Source organism: Dromiciops gliroides, chromosome 2 (assembly GCF_019393635.1).
Source record: "Dromiciops gliroides isolate mDroGli1 chromosome 2, mDroGli1.pri, whole genome shotgun sequence".
In the NCBI taxonomy this organism is placed as follows: domain Eukaryota; kingdom Metazoa; phylum Chordata; class Mammalia; order Microbiotheria; family Microbiotheriidae; genus Dromiciops; species Dromiciops gliroides.
The window spans coordinates 648,159,709-648,180,628 of record NC_057862.1 but is presented as its reverse complement, the minus strand read 5'-3'; the positions used below and the strand labels follow the sequence as shown (position 1 = coordinate 648,180,628).

The window sequence follows — 20,920 nt, the reverse complement described above, 5'->3', positions numbered from 1 at the left end:
GGGTGCGCAAGCGCGCGCTTCCAGCCAAGCTCTCGCTCGGCTCTCCCTCCTCCCGCCTCCGCCCTCGCTACCCCGGGACTCCTCCGCCCCGGGCCCGCTACGACGCGCCGGACTCGGCGCTGCTCCGGCGTCGGCGGTTGCCATGGCGACGGTTGCCATGGCGCTCGGCGTGAGCCTGTTCGGCTGGGCCCTGCTGGGGGCGGGGGCCGCCCCCCAGCCCCCGAACATCGTGTTACTTCTCATGGACGACGTGAGTCTGGGGCGGGGGTCGGGGCCAGGGTCCGCGGACACTGAACGGGGGCCCGGGCGGTAGGAAGGCAGAGACGGGCACCCCTTCCCAGAGTAGCCCCACCCCCCAGTGGTACACGGGACTTCTGGGCGAGGAAACACCCTCCACCGGTGCGGGGCTGCATCCTGCCGCCTAAAGCCTTAAAGTGGCCCGGCGCTCAGAGAGGCCAAGGGGCCAGCCCCGGGTCACCCAGCAAGCCAGGATTGGCTTGAACTTCTCCAGGGAGAGGTCTGCTCCATGCGCCTCCCCTACAAAAATAATACAATGGGATGGCTTGGGGAGGTCCTGGGTTCAGATCCATACTCTCTGCTCTGTCTAGGAGTCCTTTTGAAATTTTCTGGCCCACCACAGGCCTCAGTTTCTTAATCTGTAAAATGGACTGGATGGATGGCCTCTGATGTCCCTGCAAGCACCAAGTCCTGAATACTCTGTTCTTTCTGGCCCAAATCAAATTACCCCCACCCCACCCCAGGGAGGGGAGAGAGGGATGAAGGGGGAAGAAGGAGGGAGAAAGAAAGCAAGAGAGAGAGGAGAGGGCCTGAGTCCTGGCTAACATGTAACCTCCACTAGAAACCCTTCCCAGTCACTTCCTTCTGAGATCAGCTTTTCTTATCTATATCTTCTCTATGTGAGGTCGGTCACCTTGCACAGCCCTCCCTCACTTAAATCCAGTTCATTACAAGTCTTGACATTTGTCGGGGTCCTCTTGGAGAATGAAGGACAAACCACAACAATATCTCGTCTATATCCTGTCTTGTCAGTATCTTGTTTGTGCATAGTTATTTGTGTGCCCCCCCCCCATTAGATGTGGACCTTCTTGAGGCCAGGGACCATCCTTTACTTTTTATTTGTATCCCCAATGCTTAGCACAGAACCCCGTGCACAACTGGCACTTCCTAAATGCTTATGGATGTGTTGAAGTTATAGGATTTAGGGGCCAACATGCATAATCCCCTCATTTTACTGAGGAGGAGCCTGGGGCCCATTGAAGCTGAAGGAATTGGCACCAGAACCCCATCCTTCTGACTCAGACACAGTACTTTTTTCTGCTGTACCAGTCATAGAAACGAGGTTCAGAGCCCCACTTTAGTCTTTGGCAAATCCTTTAACTTCTCTTTCACCTTCCCATGTCCTGTCCCTTTTCCCTTCTGCTAAATAAGGGTGTTGGCTGATTCCAAATCCTGTTCCTTCCTTGATTACTTACATTCTTTTTGGATAATTTAAACATTTTAATAGCGTAAAATTGCACTAAAACATTTGGGACACCCCATATAATACTCTAAAGCTTGCAAAGTGTTCTGTGTACATTTTTTTCACTTGGGCCTTATAACAAAAGAACACTCTGAGCTAGTTACTTCAAGTATTTTTTTTTCAAGTAATAAACATTTTTATTTATAGTTTGGGGTTCTATTTTTTTAATTCCTCCTTCCCCTCCCCCCTCCTTGAGACTGTAAGCAACCAGATATGGGTTATACATGTATGATTATGTAAAACATTACCATATTAATCATTTTGTACAAGACAACTTGAGTAAAAGAAAAAAGATGAAAGAAAGTGAAAAATATCAGGCTTTAGTCTGTGCTCCATCAATATCGGTTCTTTCTTTGGAGGTGGATAGTATGTTTCATCAGTAGTCCTTTGGGATTATCTTGGATCATTGTATTGTTGCCTGATTACTTTTTTTTTTTTGTGGGGCAATGGGGGTTAAGTGACTTGCCCAGAGTCACACAGCTAGTAAGTGTCAGGTGTCTGAGGCCAGATTTGAACTCAGGTACTCCTGAATCCAGGGCCGGTGCTTTATCCCCTGCGCCACCTAGCCGCCCCCAACCTGATTACTTTTAACAAAGTCCTCAATTGCAGTTAAACCCGCTCAAGCACTCACTAGTTCGGTGCTGCTAAGTTTTGATGGTGCAGAGACAAAACCAAAACTTGGCCTGATCTTTAACTTCCATTGTTCTGGGGCAAGCTGTGTCAATAATAAAGTAATTTCAAGAGGAAACTAGTGTTGGCAAGTGGTGAGGTCTTTTGAAAAGGCTCCTGAACAGTGAGTGAGTGGATTCCAGGCACGAGAGACTACTTGTGCGAAGGTAAAAAGTCGGGTGAGGGGCTGCTATGTGCCAAGAGCAGGTCAGCAGTCCAGTGCAACTAAGGAGGAATTGGAAAGGTAGCTGGAGATGGGACTGGATGGGTCTCTAGATGCCAAGAATAGCAGTGGTGAGCCAGGAAGGACTAACTGGACCAGATCTAGATTTTAAGATAAAACTGGGGAATGAATGGGAGAGGGGAGAGATTACAGGCAGGGAGACCGAGAGCCCTGGCAGGAAGGGCAGGAGATTAGGTAAGAAAGTAACACCCATGTGACATATTGCGGTTTCTCCTGCCACAACAAGATGGCAGCTGATTAGATTTGGGAAGCGAGGGAGACAGAGAGCCAAGGATGACTCCCAAGATTGCCAACCTGGAAGGAGAGATGGGTCTGGCAGAAAGTAAGAGTTCTGTTCGAGACATGTTGTGTTTGAGATGCATATGGGACAGCAAGGCGGCAGTGCCCGACTGGCAGTTGGTAATGCATGTCTAAAATTAAGGAGGGAGAAATTTGGGCTAGAGATGACAGGATGGGAGTAATCTGTTTAGAGATGGTCATTGAACCCATAGTAGCGGGTGAGAGAGATCACAAAGAGAAGAGAGCCCGGGACATCCTCGGGCCTCACACATCACTTTTTTTTTTTTTGCGGGGCAATGGGGGTTAAGTGACTTGCCCAGGGTCACACAGCTAGTAAGTGTTAAGTGTCTGAGGCTGGATTTGAACTCAGGTACTCCTGAATCCAGGGCCGGTGCTTTAACCACTGCGCCATCTAGCTTCCCCACACATCACTTTTTAAAATCTCTGTTGGCCTTCTCCTGTAACATATTTTATAGAATCGTAGCTTTAGAGTTGGAAAGGGCCTTAGCTATCAGATTATCCAACCTCCTCTATTCCTGTTTCTGTGTTAGCTGGGTGTTCCCCCAGCACCTTGCATAATGCTGTTCATCCTGTAAGCTCTTAATAAATATTTCTTGTTGGAGTGAAAGAATGGAGGTTCGAAAAGCTCTTTTTCTCTCTATAACCTAGTGAGGTATGTGGTGTCTTCTTATCCCCATTTGACAGATGAATAAACTGAGGCTTGGAGGAATTTTTAAAAACTTGTCCATGGAAGATAATAGGATTTAAAGCCAGAAGGGGCCCTAATGATCATCTGATTCAACCTCTATTTCTCTAATGAGGAAGAGGAAACTGGGTCCCAGTGCCTCCTATGTGCCAGGCATTGTGCTAAGGACTTTTACCAATATTATATCATTTTTTCCTCAGCAACCCTTCAAGGTAGGTGCTGTTATTATCCCCATTTGACAGTTGGGGAAACTGAGGCAAACAGCCCCTCTGCCTCTAGTGACTTGTCCACCCCTACTAAATGACTGGTTCTCCCAGGTCCAGTGCTTTGTCCATGTCTTCTCTGGGCAGGCACCGGAGAATGAAGTAGGATGTTGGAGGGACTGCATCCTAGATTTCTGACCCAGAAAGAAGTTTAAACCCAATAGCACCTCCTCTTGTGGATATTGTCCTGAGCTCTCTCTCCATCCGTAGGCGTCAATGGAATGTAGGATCCCAGCGGGCTTTCGTCTTTGTACCCCCAGCGCCTGGCATCATGCCCACAAGACGCTCGCTTACATTTGTAGAGTTTCTGGTGCAGGAGGCAGTGGAGGAGAAAGCAGAAAAGGGAAGGGGGAAATAGGCAGAAAGGAACTTAGCAGGAGACTAGGCAGACCACTCCCCAGCATGCGCCCTGATACAAGTCACCTGGGGATGAGGGCAGGCTCTCCAAGGTAGAGTTTCCACTTTCTCCCAGGCAGCTCTTCCAGCAACCAGATGGGACCAGAGCAGGTTTAGCAGGGCGCCACCCTGGACTTCTGTTTTTTCCTTATTGCCCACCCTGAATTCCTTACTCTTTTAGCCTGGCCTCAAGGCTGGATTCAGTCTGAAACAGCAGGTCTCAGACACCAGGCTAGGGGGGCAGTCCTAATCCTATCAAAGCTGGGACATAAAACCCATGTGATATTACCCTTTAGTTTAATTACATTGGGGGAAAAACTCGTCTTTACCTGTATTTACATCCACTGTAGTTTTCCCCCTTACTTTACCTATGTAAAGGGAGGCAGACAGTCTTCATTTAATCTCATCCAGCACTCTGGGCCCCTGAAGGAGAAAGGAAGGTATATTTGATTGAGATTCAAAATGAGGGGGGCAGCTAGATGGCGCAGTGGATAGAGCACCGGCCCTGGAGTCAGGAGTACCTGAGTTCAAATCCAGCCTCAGACACTTAACACTTACTAGCTGTGTGTCCCTGGGCAAGTCACTTAACCCCAATTGCCTCACTAAAAAAAAAAAAAAAAAAAGAAAAGAGATTCAAAATGAGGGGGACTCTCCGATAGCAGTTACCAAAGTAGGGGTTTGGGGGAGTCTGCCCCTCGGACGGTGGGCAGAGGGATCACGTCCCACCATCCCTCAGATCACAATTGTGGGGCTTGTCTCCAGCCTATATTCTTTCCTGACTCTCCGCCTCCACCTCCTCCCTCACCTGTGCATGCTCCCAGCTTCCCCAGCCCTCGCCACAGAGGCCCCCTGCATGTATTCTGGGGACCGTGGTCAGTGAAGAAGAGCCCCCCTGCTTCTCCCTTCTTCCTTTTGGGTGAGTCAGTGGATTGCACAGGAGGTGCAGGCCCAGATGGAGAAGAGGTTGCGGTTCCCCTGCAGATCTCATTGCATTATCTTCTCCCCCAAACCCATGCTTCTTCTCAACTTCCCATTAATGCTGGGGATACCATTTCTCAGATGGGGAAGAGAAAACTGAGTCCCAGAGGAAGGGGGAAAGGAAAGGGAAATAAGGGTTTATGAACTTCCCTCCCTACGTGCCAGGCACTGTGCTAAGGATGGTTACAAATGAGCCTCCGACTCCCAGGTTGCGTGTTGGCTGCGTGTCTGCTCTGTGCATCCACCCAAACTCACAGCCCGAGAGCCTTCTCAGCTTCCTCACTCAGGGCCAGATCTTGTCAGTCCTGCTTCCCCACGTCTGTCTGCCCCCTTCTCTCTTCACCCAGCTTTTATCCGGATCACTGCAACAGTTTGACTGGCTCTGAGCTTCGCTTATCTCCCATCTGATCTCTTCTCCACATAGCTCCCCCAAGTGATTTGTTGTTGTTCAGACTCACGACCTCATGACCTCATGGACCATGTGGTTCATGGGGTTTTCTTGGCAAAGACAGTGGAGTGGTTTGCCATTTCCTTCTCTTGCAGATTAAGGCAAACAGAAGTTAAATGACTTACCCAGGGCCACAGAGCTGGTGTCTGAGGTTGGATTTAAACTCAGGTCTTCCTTACTCTCGGGCTGCCTCCAAGACAAACAGAGATTAAGTGACTTGTCCATGGTCACACAGCTTTGGGACCCTGATCCGAGGTTACATTTTACTGACTCCAGGCCGGGCCCTCAGGACACTAAGCTGCATAACAGCTTCCCAGTGACTAACCAAGCTCAGGTCTGCTCTTGTCACTCTTCAGTAAACCCCTGTAGCTTCCTATTGGTCTAGGATCAAATATTACTTCATCCTTATCTCATCTTTTTTAATTTCTATTTTCGTGTAAATTTTATGATGATCAGTAGTTGGTGTATATAATTTGCAAATAAGTAAAGTAAACATACCCATATTGGGAATACATGCTCAATTTTTATTTGGGGGGGGAGTGGGGCAATGAGGGTCAAGTGACATCCCCAGGGTCACACAGCTAGTAAATGTCAGGTATCTGAGGTCACATTTGAACTTAGGTCCTCCTGAATCCAGGGCCTGTGCTTTATCCACTGTACCACCTAGCTGCCCCCCCCCAAATTTTTTTTTTGATAGCAGTGTGGGAGACAAAAAATTTAGAGACTACTGCCCTAGAAAATAAGAGAAATTCCCTCTTTATCTACCAGTCTTAATTTACATCCAGTCCGCCTCCAACCCATCCCCAAAATATTTGTGTAGCTATATGAAGATCCCCATGTATGTTTCAGGTTATTGCTCTAGTTAACAGTTTCCCCAAAACATAAAATTCAAAAAAGGCGAGGGAGACATGAAGGGAGAAATGAAGCTTCACAAAAGACACCAGGTAAATTAAAATATATATATATATATATATATATATATATATATATATATATATATGAAATGAAAATATATGATATATTTATAGAATAAATATGCACATACAGTCTTAACACATTTGATTTTTCTCATAAATAGATTATGAAAATTTGACAGACCTGGGCCTCTAGTATCTCAGAAACTTTCTTGGTTATTAGGTTCAAAAAAATCTAAAATGCAGAAGCAGCCCGAGAGGAAAGCTTTTTGGCCAGCCTCGTGTGGATTATTTTTCCCCTCCGGATAATGTCAGCCTCAAAATAGTGTCTTCTCTGACACCCTGTAGAGATTCTGAGTCAGTGACCTTCCTGGTTAAGTTTTCCTGCTCCCTAAGTTTAAAACTCGCCTTTTCAAATATTTGTCAGTGTCTGCTGGCTCATGCTTGCCTTTCTTGTGCTTCTCTGTGTTACTCATTTAAGATGACTTGTTTCCTCTTTCTGGACTCCTTCCCCTGACATACTTTTTTGTAGCTGAGAGAGAGAGAGAGAGAGAGAGAGAGAGAGAGAGAGAGAGAGAGAGAGAGAGAGAGAGAGAGAGAGATGGGGGGTGGGGGGTGGGGGAGAGAGATATTCGGCTCCTGGCTTTGTCTGAATTCTAACAAATTCTGTCATAAAAGCAGTAGGGTTCTGTCCCTGGACAAGAAGGAAGGGAGACTTCAAATCCCAGAGGCAGAAAATGTACAAGGGTTGATACCAAGGTGATCCTGGGAGGGGGGGGGGAGGGGGCGGGCAACCTTCACAAAGAGTAGAGGGGACTTTTTCTTCTAAGCCCCTGTCTAAATACAGACACAACAGGTTTGAGGGAGAAAAGCGCCCCATTGGATTCTGTCTTTTAAAATTTGTCTTTTACTAATATGGTAATGCTTTACATAATGGCACACGTATAACCTATATCTGATTGCTTACCACCTTGGGGAGGGGGAAGGGAATGAGGGAGGGGAGGAGGGATAGAATTTGGAGCTCAAAACTTTAAATAAAAATTTTTTATTTTAAAAATAATTGTCTTTTAAAACTTGACTACACATTTAGATACCCCTTAGATTTTAAGCTCTGTGAAGGCAGGACTGTCTTGCCTTTCTCTATGTCTCCACATCTGGAATGTACAGCAAGCTGTTTTTTAAAAATCGTTCTGAAATGCAGATCCCTCTCCTAGAGTTTGCTTTTTTTATACAAATGTGGATTTTCTTAAAATGAAGTCTCAATCTTACAGAATATTCACTGATAGAATTTGGCCAACAGTGTAGGGCATTTGCTAAGAGAGCACACATATGCACACAGTCATACACACGTACACACACATACACACGTCTATACACACATATAATCTACAGTATGTATGTATACACACACATATACTTTCTTAGAATTACTTATCGTAGTGCCTGGAACATAGGAAGTAGTTGCTTGATAAATGCTTATTTTGACTGATTTCGATGGATCTGTGCTTTCCTTAGTGTAAATTTCAGCATATCCAAGCCGTCTCATCCGTTTCCCCCATAAATCATTTTCCATGCATAAATGTATTTTGTCGGTTTAGGAGGCAGATAGAACACTAAAGAGAGGGGAAATGGCTTGGTGGATCTTTTTTTTTTCTCCCCCTGGATTGTAGGAAGGGGTTGAGAAATTAATGGACTGGACAAAATGGGGAGCAAGAGCACCTGACATTTAACCAGACTCCTGGGATTTTTTCCTTTTCCCCTCTAGGGCTTTAAGAGGAATATTATTGAAATAATAATTGTAGTAATAATAATAATACCTTATGTTTATGTGATACTTTCATAGTACTTTATAGATAGTATACAATCCTGAAAATATCTTGTAGAGGCGTAGTGAAATAATAATAATAATACTGTCACAGGGGAAATTGGGGGGGGGGGTCCTTAGGTATTCCTCTTTAAAGAATTACACCCTCTCACACACAAATCAAATTGGAATAAAATAATCTTTTATTTAGGCACTAGAGAAAGGAGACCAAGAGAAGAGCCAAGGACTTCTCTCAAGGGGAGATAATTCAGAGACGATTCTCTAGATCCCTATCTCCTCAAACAGGAGAAAGGCAAAAGCTTTTATAGATGGTAGATGGGGTGATCACCTGGGCCCATATTGGGGGTAGGTTGGGAGAAGTCAGGTGAGGGGTGGTTGTTCTGATTTCTGGAGTTATCTCTGTCCCCTGGCAATGACCAGGCAGCAGGCATGCGTAATGGGCTTGTCTCCCTTACTTCTTCTTTTTTTTTTTTTTTTGGTGAGGCAATTGGGGTTAAGTGACTTGCCCAGGGTCACACAACTAGTGTTAAGTGTCTGAGGCCAGATTTGAACTCAGGTCCTCCTGACTCCAGGGCCAGTGCTCTATCCACTGCACTACCTAGCTGTCCCTCCCTTCTTTTTTTTTTTTTTTTTTTTTGGGCAGGGCAGTGGGGGTTAAGTGACTTACCCAGGGTCACACAGCTAGTAAGTGTCAAGTGTCTGAGGCCAGATTTGAACTCAGGTCCTCCTGAATCTAGGGCCAGTGCTTTATCCACTGTGCTACCTAGCTGCTTCCTAGACTTCATTTTAAGAAATTCTACATTTGTATACAAAAGAATGCCTAGGAGAGTGCTTTTCATTACAAAAAGATTTTTTAAAAATAGCTCCCTGTGCATTGCAGAGGGGTTTTTTTGGTTTTGGTTTTTTGTTTTTTTGTTTTTAACATATCAGACCTGTCAGAAACAGTGTGTCACTATCAATGGAAGATCAACCAGAAATGGAGGTGAAACACTTCTGAAATTAGAATGTGAGGGGATGAGAAGATGTGAGGGGTTGGCACTCCCATGTGTTGCAAAAAGCCAAGTGCTTCTGAACCCAGCACGCAGCTGATAAAATGGTGGTAGTGAGCGGGCCATCCGCACCGAGGTCATGCTGGCCATTCTGGGGTCTGCCTGGTGGAAGAGGAGGAGGGTTGTTCACCTGCCCTGTTGTTCCCTCCTGCAGATGGGCTGGGGTGACCTGGGCGTGTTTGGAGAGCCTTCTAGAGAGACCCCTCATCTGGACCAAATGGCTGCCGAAGGGATGCTCTTCCCCAATTTCTACACTGCCAACCCCCTGTGCTCTCCATGTAAGTAAACTAGCTTGTGCTACTCCAGGGTTGCAGAACGGGCAGCTCCCAGGCCTGGGAATGCAGGCACTGTCTTTGTGCTCCCTGACAGCAAGTGACTGCCCAGCCAGGCCCGGGTATCTCAGAGAACTCTACTGCTTCCCCTTTTCTGTTGGGTCTATCTGAGTGACCACCATGTTTTGAAAACACCAGCAAAGAGCCGGTGTTTCTGTGTTTACAGGGAGTACAGTCTGGAGGCAGGCGGGCTAGTAGAAAGAGCACTGGACTTACAGTCAGGACAGATCTGGGTTCAAATCCCACCCCTGACTTTGCATAGCTGCGTGACCAAGTCACTTAAATCCTCAGCCTGTTTTCTCATGTCTAAAATCATGATGCTGGTACTTATGGTAGCTACCTCACTGAGTTGTTGGGAGGGATGAGTGAGGTGATGTGTGTAAAATGCTTTGTAGACCTTCAGTCACTTAGGTAAATATCATGTGGCATTTTTCATTATCATCAAGATTATTAGTGGGTATTGAGAGCATAAGTCTCTCTTCTTTTCCTGATAAGAAATTACTCTGTATTCTTCACAGAATGTTATGATCATTGAACAAAAAAAAAAAAAGGAGAGTGGAGGTCTTCTCCACTCTGTAGGACTAGGAGGGTGGCTTTGAGGACCACCTCAAGATCCCATAAGCCCATAAGAGGGAGGTACAGTGGCATTCCCTGGCTCTCAAAGATCTCCATCCCCTCGTTGGGGAATCCTGCCTTCATGTCCGATTTATTTTATTTTTTAAATCTTTTTTAAAAATGTTATTTTTATTTTCAATTCCAAATTCTCTCCCTCCCTTCATCCCCTCCTCCACCCATTGAGAAGGGAAGGAATATAATACCCATTACACACATGAAGCCAGGGAAAACATTTCTGCATTAACTGCTTCCTATCCATTTGAAAGGATCTGGGCCCATTAAACCATTTCTTTTCTTTTTTGTGGGGCAATGAAGGTTAAGTGACTTGCCCAGGGTCACACAGCTAGTAAGTATCATGTCTGAGGTTGGATTTAAACTCAGGTCCTCCTGAATCCAGGGCTGGTGTTTTATCCACTGCAGCACCACTAGCTGCCCGCCATTTCTTTCTTTTTTTTTTTTTTTCCAACGTCAGTTACTTTTTCCAATCCTAATGTGCCAATCTTCCCCCCCCCCCCCGCCCCAGGTATTTTTTTTTCTCCAATTCCATGTAAAAAAAATTTAACATTTGTTTTTCAAAATTTTGAGTTCCCCATTTCCTCCCTCCCTCCCTCCCTCGAGGAGACAAGCAGTTTGTCACAGGTTATCCATGCACAGTCATGCAAAGCATGTTTCCACAGAAGTCATGCCATTAAACCGTTTCTTGTCTCCGTAGCAAGAGCAGCGCTGCTCACCGGCCGCCTTCCCATCCGCAATGGGTTCTACACGACCAATGGGCACGCCCGCAATGGTAAGGATGTTTGTTTGTCCTCCTCTTACCCTTCAGAAGCCCCTCCTGGCTCTCCACTCCCTGTGTTAAGGAGCTTTCCCAAAAGGATTAGGAAGAAGGGCCAAAAGATGGGTCTTTTCAGAAGGGGTCTGGGGGTGGGGGGGAGAGAGGGGTCCGACTAAACTGTTCTTTAGCCATGTGATTTTGGGGGCTGAATGTGTATTTTGGGGAAGTTGAGCAGATGCCACATTGACAACCTTGCCCCAAGCAGACAGAGAGCTAACTCCACCCAGCGTTGTCCTTCCCCTTCCTCCTTCTCAGGCCTGATGACATCCTGGCTGAGCTAGAGTGAAATCTGGCAGGGCCGGGTGAGGCAGGGGGCCGGCAAGTGCTGAGATCCCCATCCCTGAACAATATTCTTTGGCTTCTTGCGTGCATCTCTTCTGCTGCCTGAGTCCTGATTCCCCACCACCCTTGGGATTCATTCTCTCTGCTTGGTGCCCCAAGGGTGGGGTTGGTCCCTGGGCAGCCCATCCGAAAGTCTCTGGGCCTAATGGATGTCAGGCACATAGAGGGGCACAGGGGGAACGAGCGGGGCTCCTTCCCACAGAACCTAGTGGGAGAGGTAGGTGGGACATGCACACCAGATGGCTCTAGTATGAAACAAAATGTGCAGGAAGGACCTATGGGCCAAGTACTGTGGGAGCCCGGAGGCGCCAGAGACTGCCTGCAGGGCCTACCGTGTGAGCTGGCTCTTGAAGTGCGAGCCGTGTGCCAACCAGGGCGGGGCAGGATGGGCACCATGGACCCTGGGGATGGGGCCTAGGAACTTCTAAAGGCCCAGGTGGGAAAGCAGAGCGCTGAAGACCCCGGCTTAGGGGATGCCAGACTCAGTGGGAGCACCTGGGTGGAAGGGGATGGGATGTAGACACAATTTGTAAAAGATTGTTTCCCTTGAGATAAGACGAGAACATTTTTAGCCAAAGGAGACTTGTCGCCTTCCTCGTGTCGGTCCTTCTGTTGAAGGTGACATAAGAGCATTTGGAGAGGCTTCACGACATAGACACAGACACACACACACACACACACACACACACCCCGACCATATAGCTGGGAGAAGGACACCACGGAACCTGCCCAACCCCTGTGGGTCATCTGTGGAGAAGGAAGGAGTGAGGCTGTGACCGAGGGTGACATCTCAGAGGGAGGAGAGCGCAGCACAGGCCCAAGACTCCAAGAACTCCACCTGCGTCTCATGGGGCTTGACTGGAATGGTCAGGGAGGGAGGAGGAAGTGCAGGGTGGTGGTCGGACTACAGCCCCTGAGACACGGGAGGGGGCCACCCACAGAGGGGGCGGCAGCACCAGTTAGAGGGGCCCTTTGGGGAGCGCCCTGTCACCAGCCCTGTCTTTGTGGCACTTGCTTGGAGGGGGGCTCCCTGATCACACCATCTTTCCACCGGTGTTTCCGTGCCTCGTGCCTAGCTGTTGCTGTCACGGTGTGTCTTGGGAGCCCAGATCTCAGAATTGTTTTCAATCAAAGTAACATTTCTGAAGGACCACCTGATTTGCAGCTTGCCTGTGGGTGCAAATAAGAATACAGAGCCGTTTTGTTCTCCCCAGCTTACACACCTCAGGAAATAGTCGGAGGAATCCCAGATTCGGAGTTCCTCCTTCCTGAGCTGCTGAAGAAAGCAGGCTATGTCAATAAGATTGTTGGCAAGTGGTAAGTTTGGCTTGAGTCCCTTCCCCCCGCCCCATTTTTGGGTATGTACCTTAAGGCCCAAGACGTAAACATTTTCCAAGTGATCATGACTAAAATTTCCTAACAAGGAAAATTTGTTAGGTTGGAAATGGAAAAACTTTATATTCTAACCCAGATAAAATCTGACATGTAATTGCTTTGGGGGGGAGGGGGGAGACGGTTTGAGTAGAGGTCACGAGACTTGGTAATGGAATGAATCCCGTATTATAGAACCAAAAAATTACATTGTGGTTTAGAATCCAAACAGTGCCATTACTATTCTGGTCCAGATGAGTGAATGAAGCATTTATTAAGCACATACTGTGTGCAAATAGAACAGGAAGTTCTTGCTCTCGGAGGGCCCACATTTTAATGCACACGAAAGGTGTGTCAGCTACAAAGTTGGATGGAAAAGTGTCCTGGTCCTTAGGGGGCAGATTAAGAAACACTGAAGCCTCTTAACATCATTTCTACTGATAAAAACCAAATCTGTTTCTGATGAGGTCAGGGACTTGGGGGCAAGAACTTTTTCTCTGGGTCGTCAGTGACTGTAGCCCCTCCCCAGCTGCTTCCCAGGATGGTGGCCGAGGGCTCTGGGCTTGAAGCTCAGCCACTCTTGAGGCTGTTGGGCGCAGGACCCTGGGGAGATGGAGGAGAGATGGTGGTGAAGAGGGAGGAGGTGTTTGGCCTGCTCTGACCTCTGCTGCCTCCTGTCCCTCCCACAGGGGCCCTTGCTGCAAATATACTCTGGTTTCCATAAATGCATCAGCCGTGTTGTCAGTGCTCATGTTTCCTCCACAAAGGCAGCCACCGTCTTTGTCTTAGTAGATGGTCTTGGTGAATTGCTGTGGCGGCAGAGCATGGAGCACAGTGACTTTGCTCAGAGCAGGTGCTCACCGAGTGTCCGATGATGGTGACTAAAATGAATAAAGGGCATCAGAAGTTATCCTCTTTGGAAAAGCCTGGTTGTCCGGAGGCTTCCTGATGACTGGAAAAAACCCTGCCCATGCCAGGCCAGTCGGCCCTAAAGTGGTTACCGGTTTAGTCAGTGAGTAGAGGCAAGGGGACAACCCACTGGGGGCCTTGGAAAGACTTTGTCTGATGGAATTGAGCCCCATCAGGCTTCTGGGCTGATCTTTGTAGTCGAGAAAGTGGAGCAACCTGAGAAAAAAGGGCCAAAACCAGCATGAGGAATTGGGCGGCACCCAGAAGAATGACTGATCTAATCAAGAACAGTTAACGGGCAGCAGGGCGGCCCCTGTTCTGCCGTGGATCACAGTGCAGAATGAGCAGGGCTGGAATAAAACACAAGAGATTGTGGGTGCAGATGGATTAGTTCATTCAGATGTGCCTCCGCCAAAGCTGAACAGGGAGGAAACAGGCCACATCTAGGATTCTCAAAAAGTTATTAGTAAGTGACGAGAAGAAATACTACCCCAGTGAAATCCTCTACAAAAGAAGGGGGGGGGACTGGGGAATCGCTCCCTAGGAAACAGGTACCTTGTGTTTTTGTGCATGAGAACCACTCCGAAGGTTGTTGGGAGGGATAGGGTGAATGGAGGGAAGGAAGGGAGGGAACATTTGTTATTTGCCACATACTGTTTAAGTGCTGGGAAGACACAATATGAAAATATTAAAAGAGATGGGAGGGGGCAGCTAGGTGGCACAGTGGAAAGAGCACTGGCCCTGGATTCAGGAGGACCTGAGTTCAAATCCAGCCTTAGATGCTTGACATATACTGTGTGACCCTGGGCAAGTCACTTAACCCTCATTGCCCTGCAAAAACAAACAAACAAAAAAAGAGAGATGTGAAATACATATTTCCTTCATAACTATGAAGAGAGAGAAAAAGAGAAAGAGAGACGCTCTGCCCCTCAGGGAGCCTACATTCTGGTAGAAGAAGGTAGGGCCTCTAGGGACTGGTGACCAGGGAGAGGGGGGTTGGTTATGGGAAGGAGGGCACAAAATAGAGAAGCAGGCAGATGGTGGGATGGTCTGGTGCCCAGCCATCTGGCTTGGGCCCTAAGGCGGGAGCTCGGAGATAAACAGATAAATTTCCCCAAGGCCCAGGGCCTGGATTCTGGAAGATCCTGTGCCAAGAGAATTCTAGGAATGGTTGGGCCTTAGGGCAGGAGTTACAAAAACAGTGTTTCTAGAAGCCTGGGGTGCCCTTTCCCACAAATACAGTGTCCTTGCAAAAAGTAGGCTCAAAGTACGGATGTGCAGAAAACAGACAGCAAGGGGGTGACTGGCCACTCCCGACGAGGAAGCCCCACCTTGGCCACAGCCACTGGGGGAATCAGGGCATTGGGACTGGAGGGGGCCTCAGAGATCTTCCTGTCTAGCCCCTGGGTTCCATGGGGCAGTGGTGTCAATCTTCTAGCCCCAAATTGGCTCTTAAACCCACAAATGAACACAATCTGTGTTGTCCAAGTTCTGTTTCTCAAGCATTTACTGATTGCATTTTAGCCTGGTTCAGCTGAAGCTAACTTTGCCCCCCTCTGCTAGCATTCCTATAGTGCTTTAAGGTGTGCAAAGCTTTTTACCCATGTTTTGTCGTTAGATGCTGAGGTCCTCATTTTACAAATGAGGAGACTGAGGCTGAGAGCAGGTAAGCGACTTGCCCAGCATTGTGCAGCTAGCTCGGAGCCCACCACTCTGTCTACTAAGTTACAGCACCTGAAGGGAAGTAGGTTTAGACAGAGAACAATTAGACCAGTCTCTTTATAGATTTTCTGGTCTGTAAAAAAGGGTTAGTAGTACCTGTCCTTCCTGTCTCAAAAGGTTGTTCCAAGGCTCAGATAAGAATGTAAAAGCACCTAAGGGGTGTTGAAAAGTTGATTATTATCATTACCACCATCATCATTATTATCATTTTAGAAGGAAGAGAAGTTTGCATCTTCATTCTGTGATTTCGTCCAGGAAAGATTGTTGGCTTTCATGCTAAATCAGAATGTATCCTGACGAGTTGTGTATGAACCAAAACGACTCCCTAGCCCAGAAATGAATGGATTGGGTCCTGTAGGGAGAATAAGAATCCTGGGGCCAGCAGAGAGTGTTCCTGTGAGATAATGCAAAGCCATTAAAGGCTAGATCTGAGTGAGGAAGTGAAAATGAAATGGATGGAGCCAAGTTCTCTCCTCAATGAATATAAAACATGAAGATTGAAAAGACCAAAGCCCCAGAGGCCTCAAACAATCAGTACAATCTCAGAGGTGGGACTCGGAGAACTCCATGTTGTAGTTGGAGAAACCGAAGCCCAGGAAAGCTGAGTGACTTCCTTAAAGTCTCAGCGATGGAACTCACTGGGTCTCCCGGCTCACCTCCCAATGTACCTCCAGTCACCACCTGGATTGACTTATTAAATGGATGAACTTTTACATAGATCATGCACAAAGTGGTTAATCGAGACTCACCTGTGCTGAGTTCTGTGTACTAGGTTTGGGAGGAAGTGCTGACTGCCCCTGTGGACATCCCGTCTGGATGGAGGTGACCCAGACCCACGCATCCATTCAGTAATTCCACGTGTGTTAAGTACCCGCATAGGGGCAGCTTCTCTTGTAGGTCCTGGAGAGACAAAGCCACACGTGCAGAGAAGAGGGAGCACATGTGTGCGCCTGACTGTGCGCACCAGCAGGTCGTATGCATTCTTTGAAACCTCCGAAGATTGAGGGCGAGGCCATAGGCCCTCCAGGACCTCTGGGAGCCCCTCTGGAGAAGCGCCTTGGTGGTGTAGGTTGGACTTGGAACTGAGAAGGCTGGATTCGAATCCTCCACCACTACCACTACCACCACCACCCCCTGCCCTGTCTTTGTGACCTTGAGCAGATCTAACTGTTCTGAGCTCATCTGCAAAATGGGGGGAATACTACCTTGAGCACCCGCCCCACTGTGCAGCTCTGAGGTGCCAGTGAGGGTGTGTCTCACCCTCTATGGCTTTACAAAGCTGTGTAAGCGGCAGCTGTCGATAGTGATATTCATATTATCATCTCGAAGGATCTGTGCCTTCAGGTGCTAGACTCAGTTTCCTCAGAGGTTGGGGTGTTTGCAGAGATCTCGGGGACAGCAGACTGCAGAAGTGGGACAAGCGTGCTGGGTAGTCGCCTGGAGGAGGCTGGGGCTGGCTCAGGTGGGAGCCCTGCCGCCCAGGCTCTCTCTCCTGGCTGGAGGAGCCGTTAGGATTAACTGTTCCCCAAAGGGAGGAAGGAGGCTTGATAAAGCTCGAGAGGAACAGAGCCTGGCAGGAAGTTCTCCACAGCTTAGATTGACGCCTCCAATGTGTGCTGGGGGTTTGCAAACTGGAAATCCCCCCTCTCTCTCTTGACTCCAAGCAGATGATCTTCGTTCTTTGGAACAGATTTCACAGTTATCACCAAAGTGGGCACTTTGCCCGTTTTATCTTCTAATCACTCAAATCTACATAAATAATACAGGGCTTTGGGGGAAATTATAAGTGCATAGTTAGCAGATCCTGGAGCCGTTCCAGTCTGTTACATGGAATCAAGCCTCATACGTGATGAACCTCTGGCACGTAAGCTCAGTGTGCCCGCTTAAACCTCCAGTGACCTTTTGGGGCTGTCTCTGAACAGCGACCATCCAGGACTGGAAGAAGAGATTATTGGAGCTCTGGGTCACCTTGTCAGCAAAAGGTTTCTTCCGAAGGGGCTACATAAATGTCTGTTGTCATCGTTAATATTAGAAAAACCAGAGAGTTATGGGAAATTCAGAGTTTTGTACTATCTTGTCTTCTTCTTGTGGCCTGGGTTTTGGGTGAGAAGGAAGCAAAGGTATGTGGGGATAGCATTTGAGTAGCTAAGCCCTTGGGAGTAGCCTGATTTTGAGGTGGGGGGCGGGGTTGCCAGATTATTAAGCCTTTGATCCAATTCAAGATCTTTTTTTTTTTTTTAATTCGTAATCCACGGTATTTTGCGAGTCCCTGAAATGGCTTGGGTTCCTGTTTCTAGGCATCTGGGTCACAGGCCCCAGTTTCACCCCTTGAAGCATGGATTTGATGAGTGGTTTGGATCCCCCAACTGTCATTTTGGACCCTATGACAACAAGGCCAAGCCTAACATTCCTGTTTACAGGAATTGGGAGATGGTTGGCAGGTAATAGAGCTTTTTCTCCCTCATCCTTTCCCTTTGTGTGAATCATTCCCTTCGCTTTCCTTCCCAATGTGTGATTGGGGTTTGAAACTCGCTTATTCTTTCCAAACTGTCATGGCGGCTCTTGTGAGTGAAGGCTTGGGTCCCACTCCGCTTCCTTTTCCTCTGGGTCTGGCTCAGAGTTTCTGTAATGATCTGTTTTCCCCTCTTATGTGGGTCGGTGGATTCACATTCAGTCCGGGGCACGTTCAGCTTCCACGCTACGAAGGCAGCAGTGAGCTTGTTAGGTCATCTCTGCATAGAGCATCCAGAGCAAGCACACCCTGCTCTGAGATGATGGGAAGTCAGCCTGGAAAGGATCCTCATTGGCAGGGGGCGCCCCAAACCAGCGTAGAGAATCATCCTCACATCATCTCTTTCTCCCTTACCTGTCATCACCTAATGAAGGATCAAGGGAGAGAACCTACTCAGCACTTTTTAACCTCTTAACAATATAACTCATTTCCCTAAAGTGTTTAAACTAGAATTGAGTTTATAGGGTTGATTTATAGGGTCCTTTTGGATAGGATTCATAAGTTATACGTTTCCTTCCTTTTGCTTAATCATAAGACCCAGGGAGGAGAGAGGCCTTCCCATCCTGGGTCTGCTGGCATTTCTTATTTTGCATTATTTTCAGATTCTATGAAGATTTCCCCATTAATCTCAAGACGGGAGAGGCTAATCTAACTCAGATCTACTTAAAGGTACTGGGGAGCTGAGTGTGGGGTGGGCTACTCAGTGCCTGCAGTTAAAATGGGGGGTTTGGCTCCAGGGACAGGAAAAGAATTCGTTTTTATTTGCAGGAAGCAGTGGATTTTATTAAGAAGCAACAAGCCCATCAACAGCCCTTTTTTCTCTATTGGGCCATTGATGCCACCCACGCACCTGTTTATGCTTCAGAATCTTTCTTGGGTACCAGTCAGAGAGGGCGGTAAGTAATTTTATGTTTATTATTTTATAATGCCAGAAAATTTCAGTAGTATTTCTCATCTGGGTCTGTTGGAAGATGAGCAGTGGTATTGGCTTCACCTTTCATTAGCTGTGTGATCTTGAACTTACGTACCTTTGATTTTTCCCCTCTTCTTTACTAAGTACTCATTTCACAGCAACCCTATGAAGTAGATAGTGAAGTGCTTTTGTTGTTGTTTTTTGCCCATTTTATTATTATTGGGGGGTTTTTTGCAGGCAGTGAGGATTTAGTGACTTTCCCAGGGTCACATAGCTAGTAAGTGTCAAGTATCTGAGGCCAGATTTGAACTCAGGTCTTCCTGAATCTAGGGCAGGTGCTTTATCCACTGTACCACATAGCTGCCCCTCCCCTCTTCTTTTAAAAAAAAAAGAGAGAGAGAGATAATGACATTGGCCAATCCATTTCATTAAAGCCATAGGATTAGTATTTAATATGATTTTAGTTGTCAAACTGGTATTTGCCCGGAGTTAATCACTCAAAGTTTGCAATTCCCCTTTATAGATATGGAGATGCTGTTCGAGAAATTGATGATAGCATTGGGAAAATACTGAAACTGCTTCAGGACCTGGGTATTGAAGAGAACACATTTGTGTTTTTCACATCTGATAATGGAGCTGCTCTCATTTCTGCTCCCAATCAAGGTAAGTGGTTCAGGATAACTCTTCCCATAACTTTATACCCGTCGATAAGATCATAGGTTTAGATTTTAATTTCTTTATGGTCTGCCCTAAAGCCCACACTAAAAACTACCCTGGTCCAGACCCAGGGCCATGATTCTAGGGGATGCTTCCTAGGGTCATATGATTGTCCTCCATGATATCAGCCTCAGAGTTTAGAGGACCCTACTTCCCACTCCTAAAAATTCAGGTATCTTTTTTTTTTTTTTAGTGTGGCAATTGGGGTTAAGTGACTTGCCCAGGGTCACACAGCTAGTAAGTGTTAAGTGTCTGAGGCCAGATTTGAACTCAGGTCCTCCTGACTCCAGGGCCAGTGCTCTATCCACTGTGCCACCTAGCTGCCCCTTCAGGTATCTTTTAATGAGCCGTTGGGGGCCTTTCATTCCTAAGGTTATCAAGAATCATTTTTTAAACTTATATTTTCAACCTCTGCTGCCTCTTAGGATAGTCACTCATTCTACCGTAAACCTTAGAAGCTGGAGAAAGACCTTAGAGAATTCCTGAGGGTGATACCTTCTAGGCAAAGTAGTACTTCCTTGTCTTTTCCCTAAAACTTCTTTTAAGCCAAGGGGTTGTAGGATTGTAGGATAATGGGAATTTGGTGAATGTTCTCTCAACAAACAAATCTGTAGACTTTCCGTTCACTGTTCCTTTCCATGTTTTTCCAGCTAATGCCAATATTTGTCATAGCTCTCTTGTCAAAATTTAAATGTTCCCTCTCCCCCAATAAATGTTGACCATACCTTAGAAAGCCCAATTCTAGAAGTCCTGGATTTGTCTCCTGCTTAGAAGCCCAATTTTGGCTTCCTTTTATTAGTTCCTTTATTCATTTGGTTTTTTTTGGGGTGGGGAGGAGCAGGAAGGTAGGGTGGTCCTAAATAGGGGACAGTAACAGTGGGGTCATCCTCGACCTCTTTTGATCTGATGCCCTTTTCAGTAAAAGAACTTTTGGGCAAGTATCCACAATAAAGTAGCGATTAATCAATGAATTACAGTCATGTACTGTGGTGCTAACAATTGTGTACATTACAAAACTTACCTTAAAATCGGCATTTTAAAAGGATGAGATCAAGATGAAATTATATTTGATCCTACCTAGAGTCAGTAGGAAGCCACTATAATTGATTGACTAGGAGGTAACCCAGACAGACCTCTGGTTTAGGAGAATTATTTTGGGGTGAAGTAGGGAGAGACAAGGAGACCAACGAGGAGTCAACTGCGATAGTTCAGAGAAGAGGTGATTAATCCTAATTTGTCAGTTTGTCTTCCCCAGTGTCCCCACCACCACCAAGCTCTGTCCTTGGCCTTCTCTTTGCCTGTGCACTGGGCTAGGTCAGGGGTTGTGTGGGTGACTGCAAGAGA

The 20,920-nt window shown here is 47.0% G+C and overlaps 1 protein-coding gene across 2 annotated transcripts in view; it reads left to right on the top strand.

The window, feature by feature from the left end:
- Positions 1–2: 2 nt before the first annotated feature.
- Positions 3–20,920, top strand: part of GALNS (galactosamine (N-acetyl)-6-sulfatase) — a 75,277-nt gene continuing 54,359 nt past the window's right edge. For both annotated transcript variants that reach the window (XM_043984350.1, XM_043984349.1), the window contains exons 1-8: positions 3–250; positions 9,466–9,589; positions 10,971–11,045; positions 12,647–12,749; positions 17,732–17,875; positions 18,549–18,615; positions 18,715–18,842; positions 19,383–19,522. In XM_043984350.1, coding sequence (XP_043840285.1) covers positions 143–250; positions 9,466–9,589; positions 10,971–11,045; positions 12,647–12,749; positions 17,732–17,875; positions 18,549–18,615; positions 18,715–18,842; positions 19,383–19,522 — 889 coding nt within the window. In that variant the 5' untranslated portion in view covers positions 3–142. The remainder of the gene's footprint in view (positions 251–9,465; positions 9,590–10,970; positions 11,046–12,646; positions 12,750–17,731; positions 17,876–18,548; positions 18,616–18,714; positions 18,843–19,382; positions 19,523–20,920) is intronic.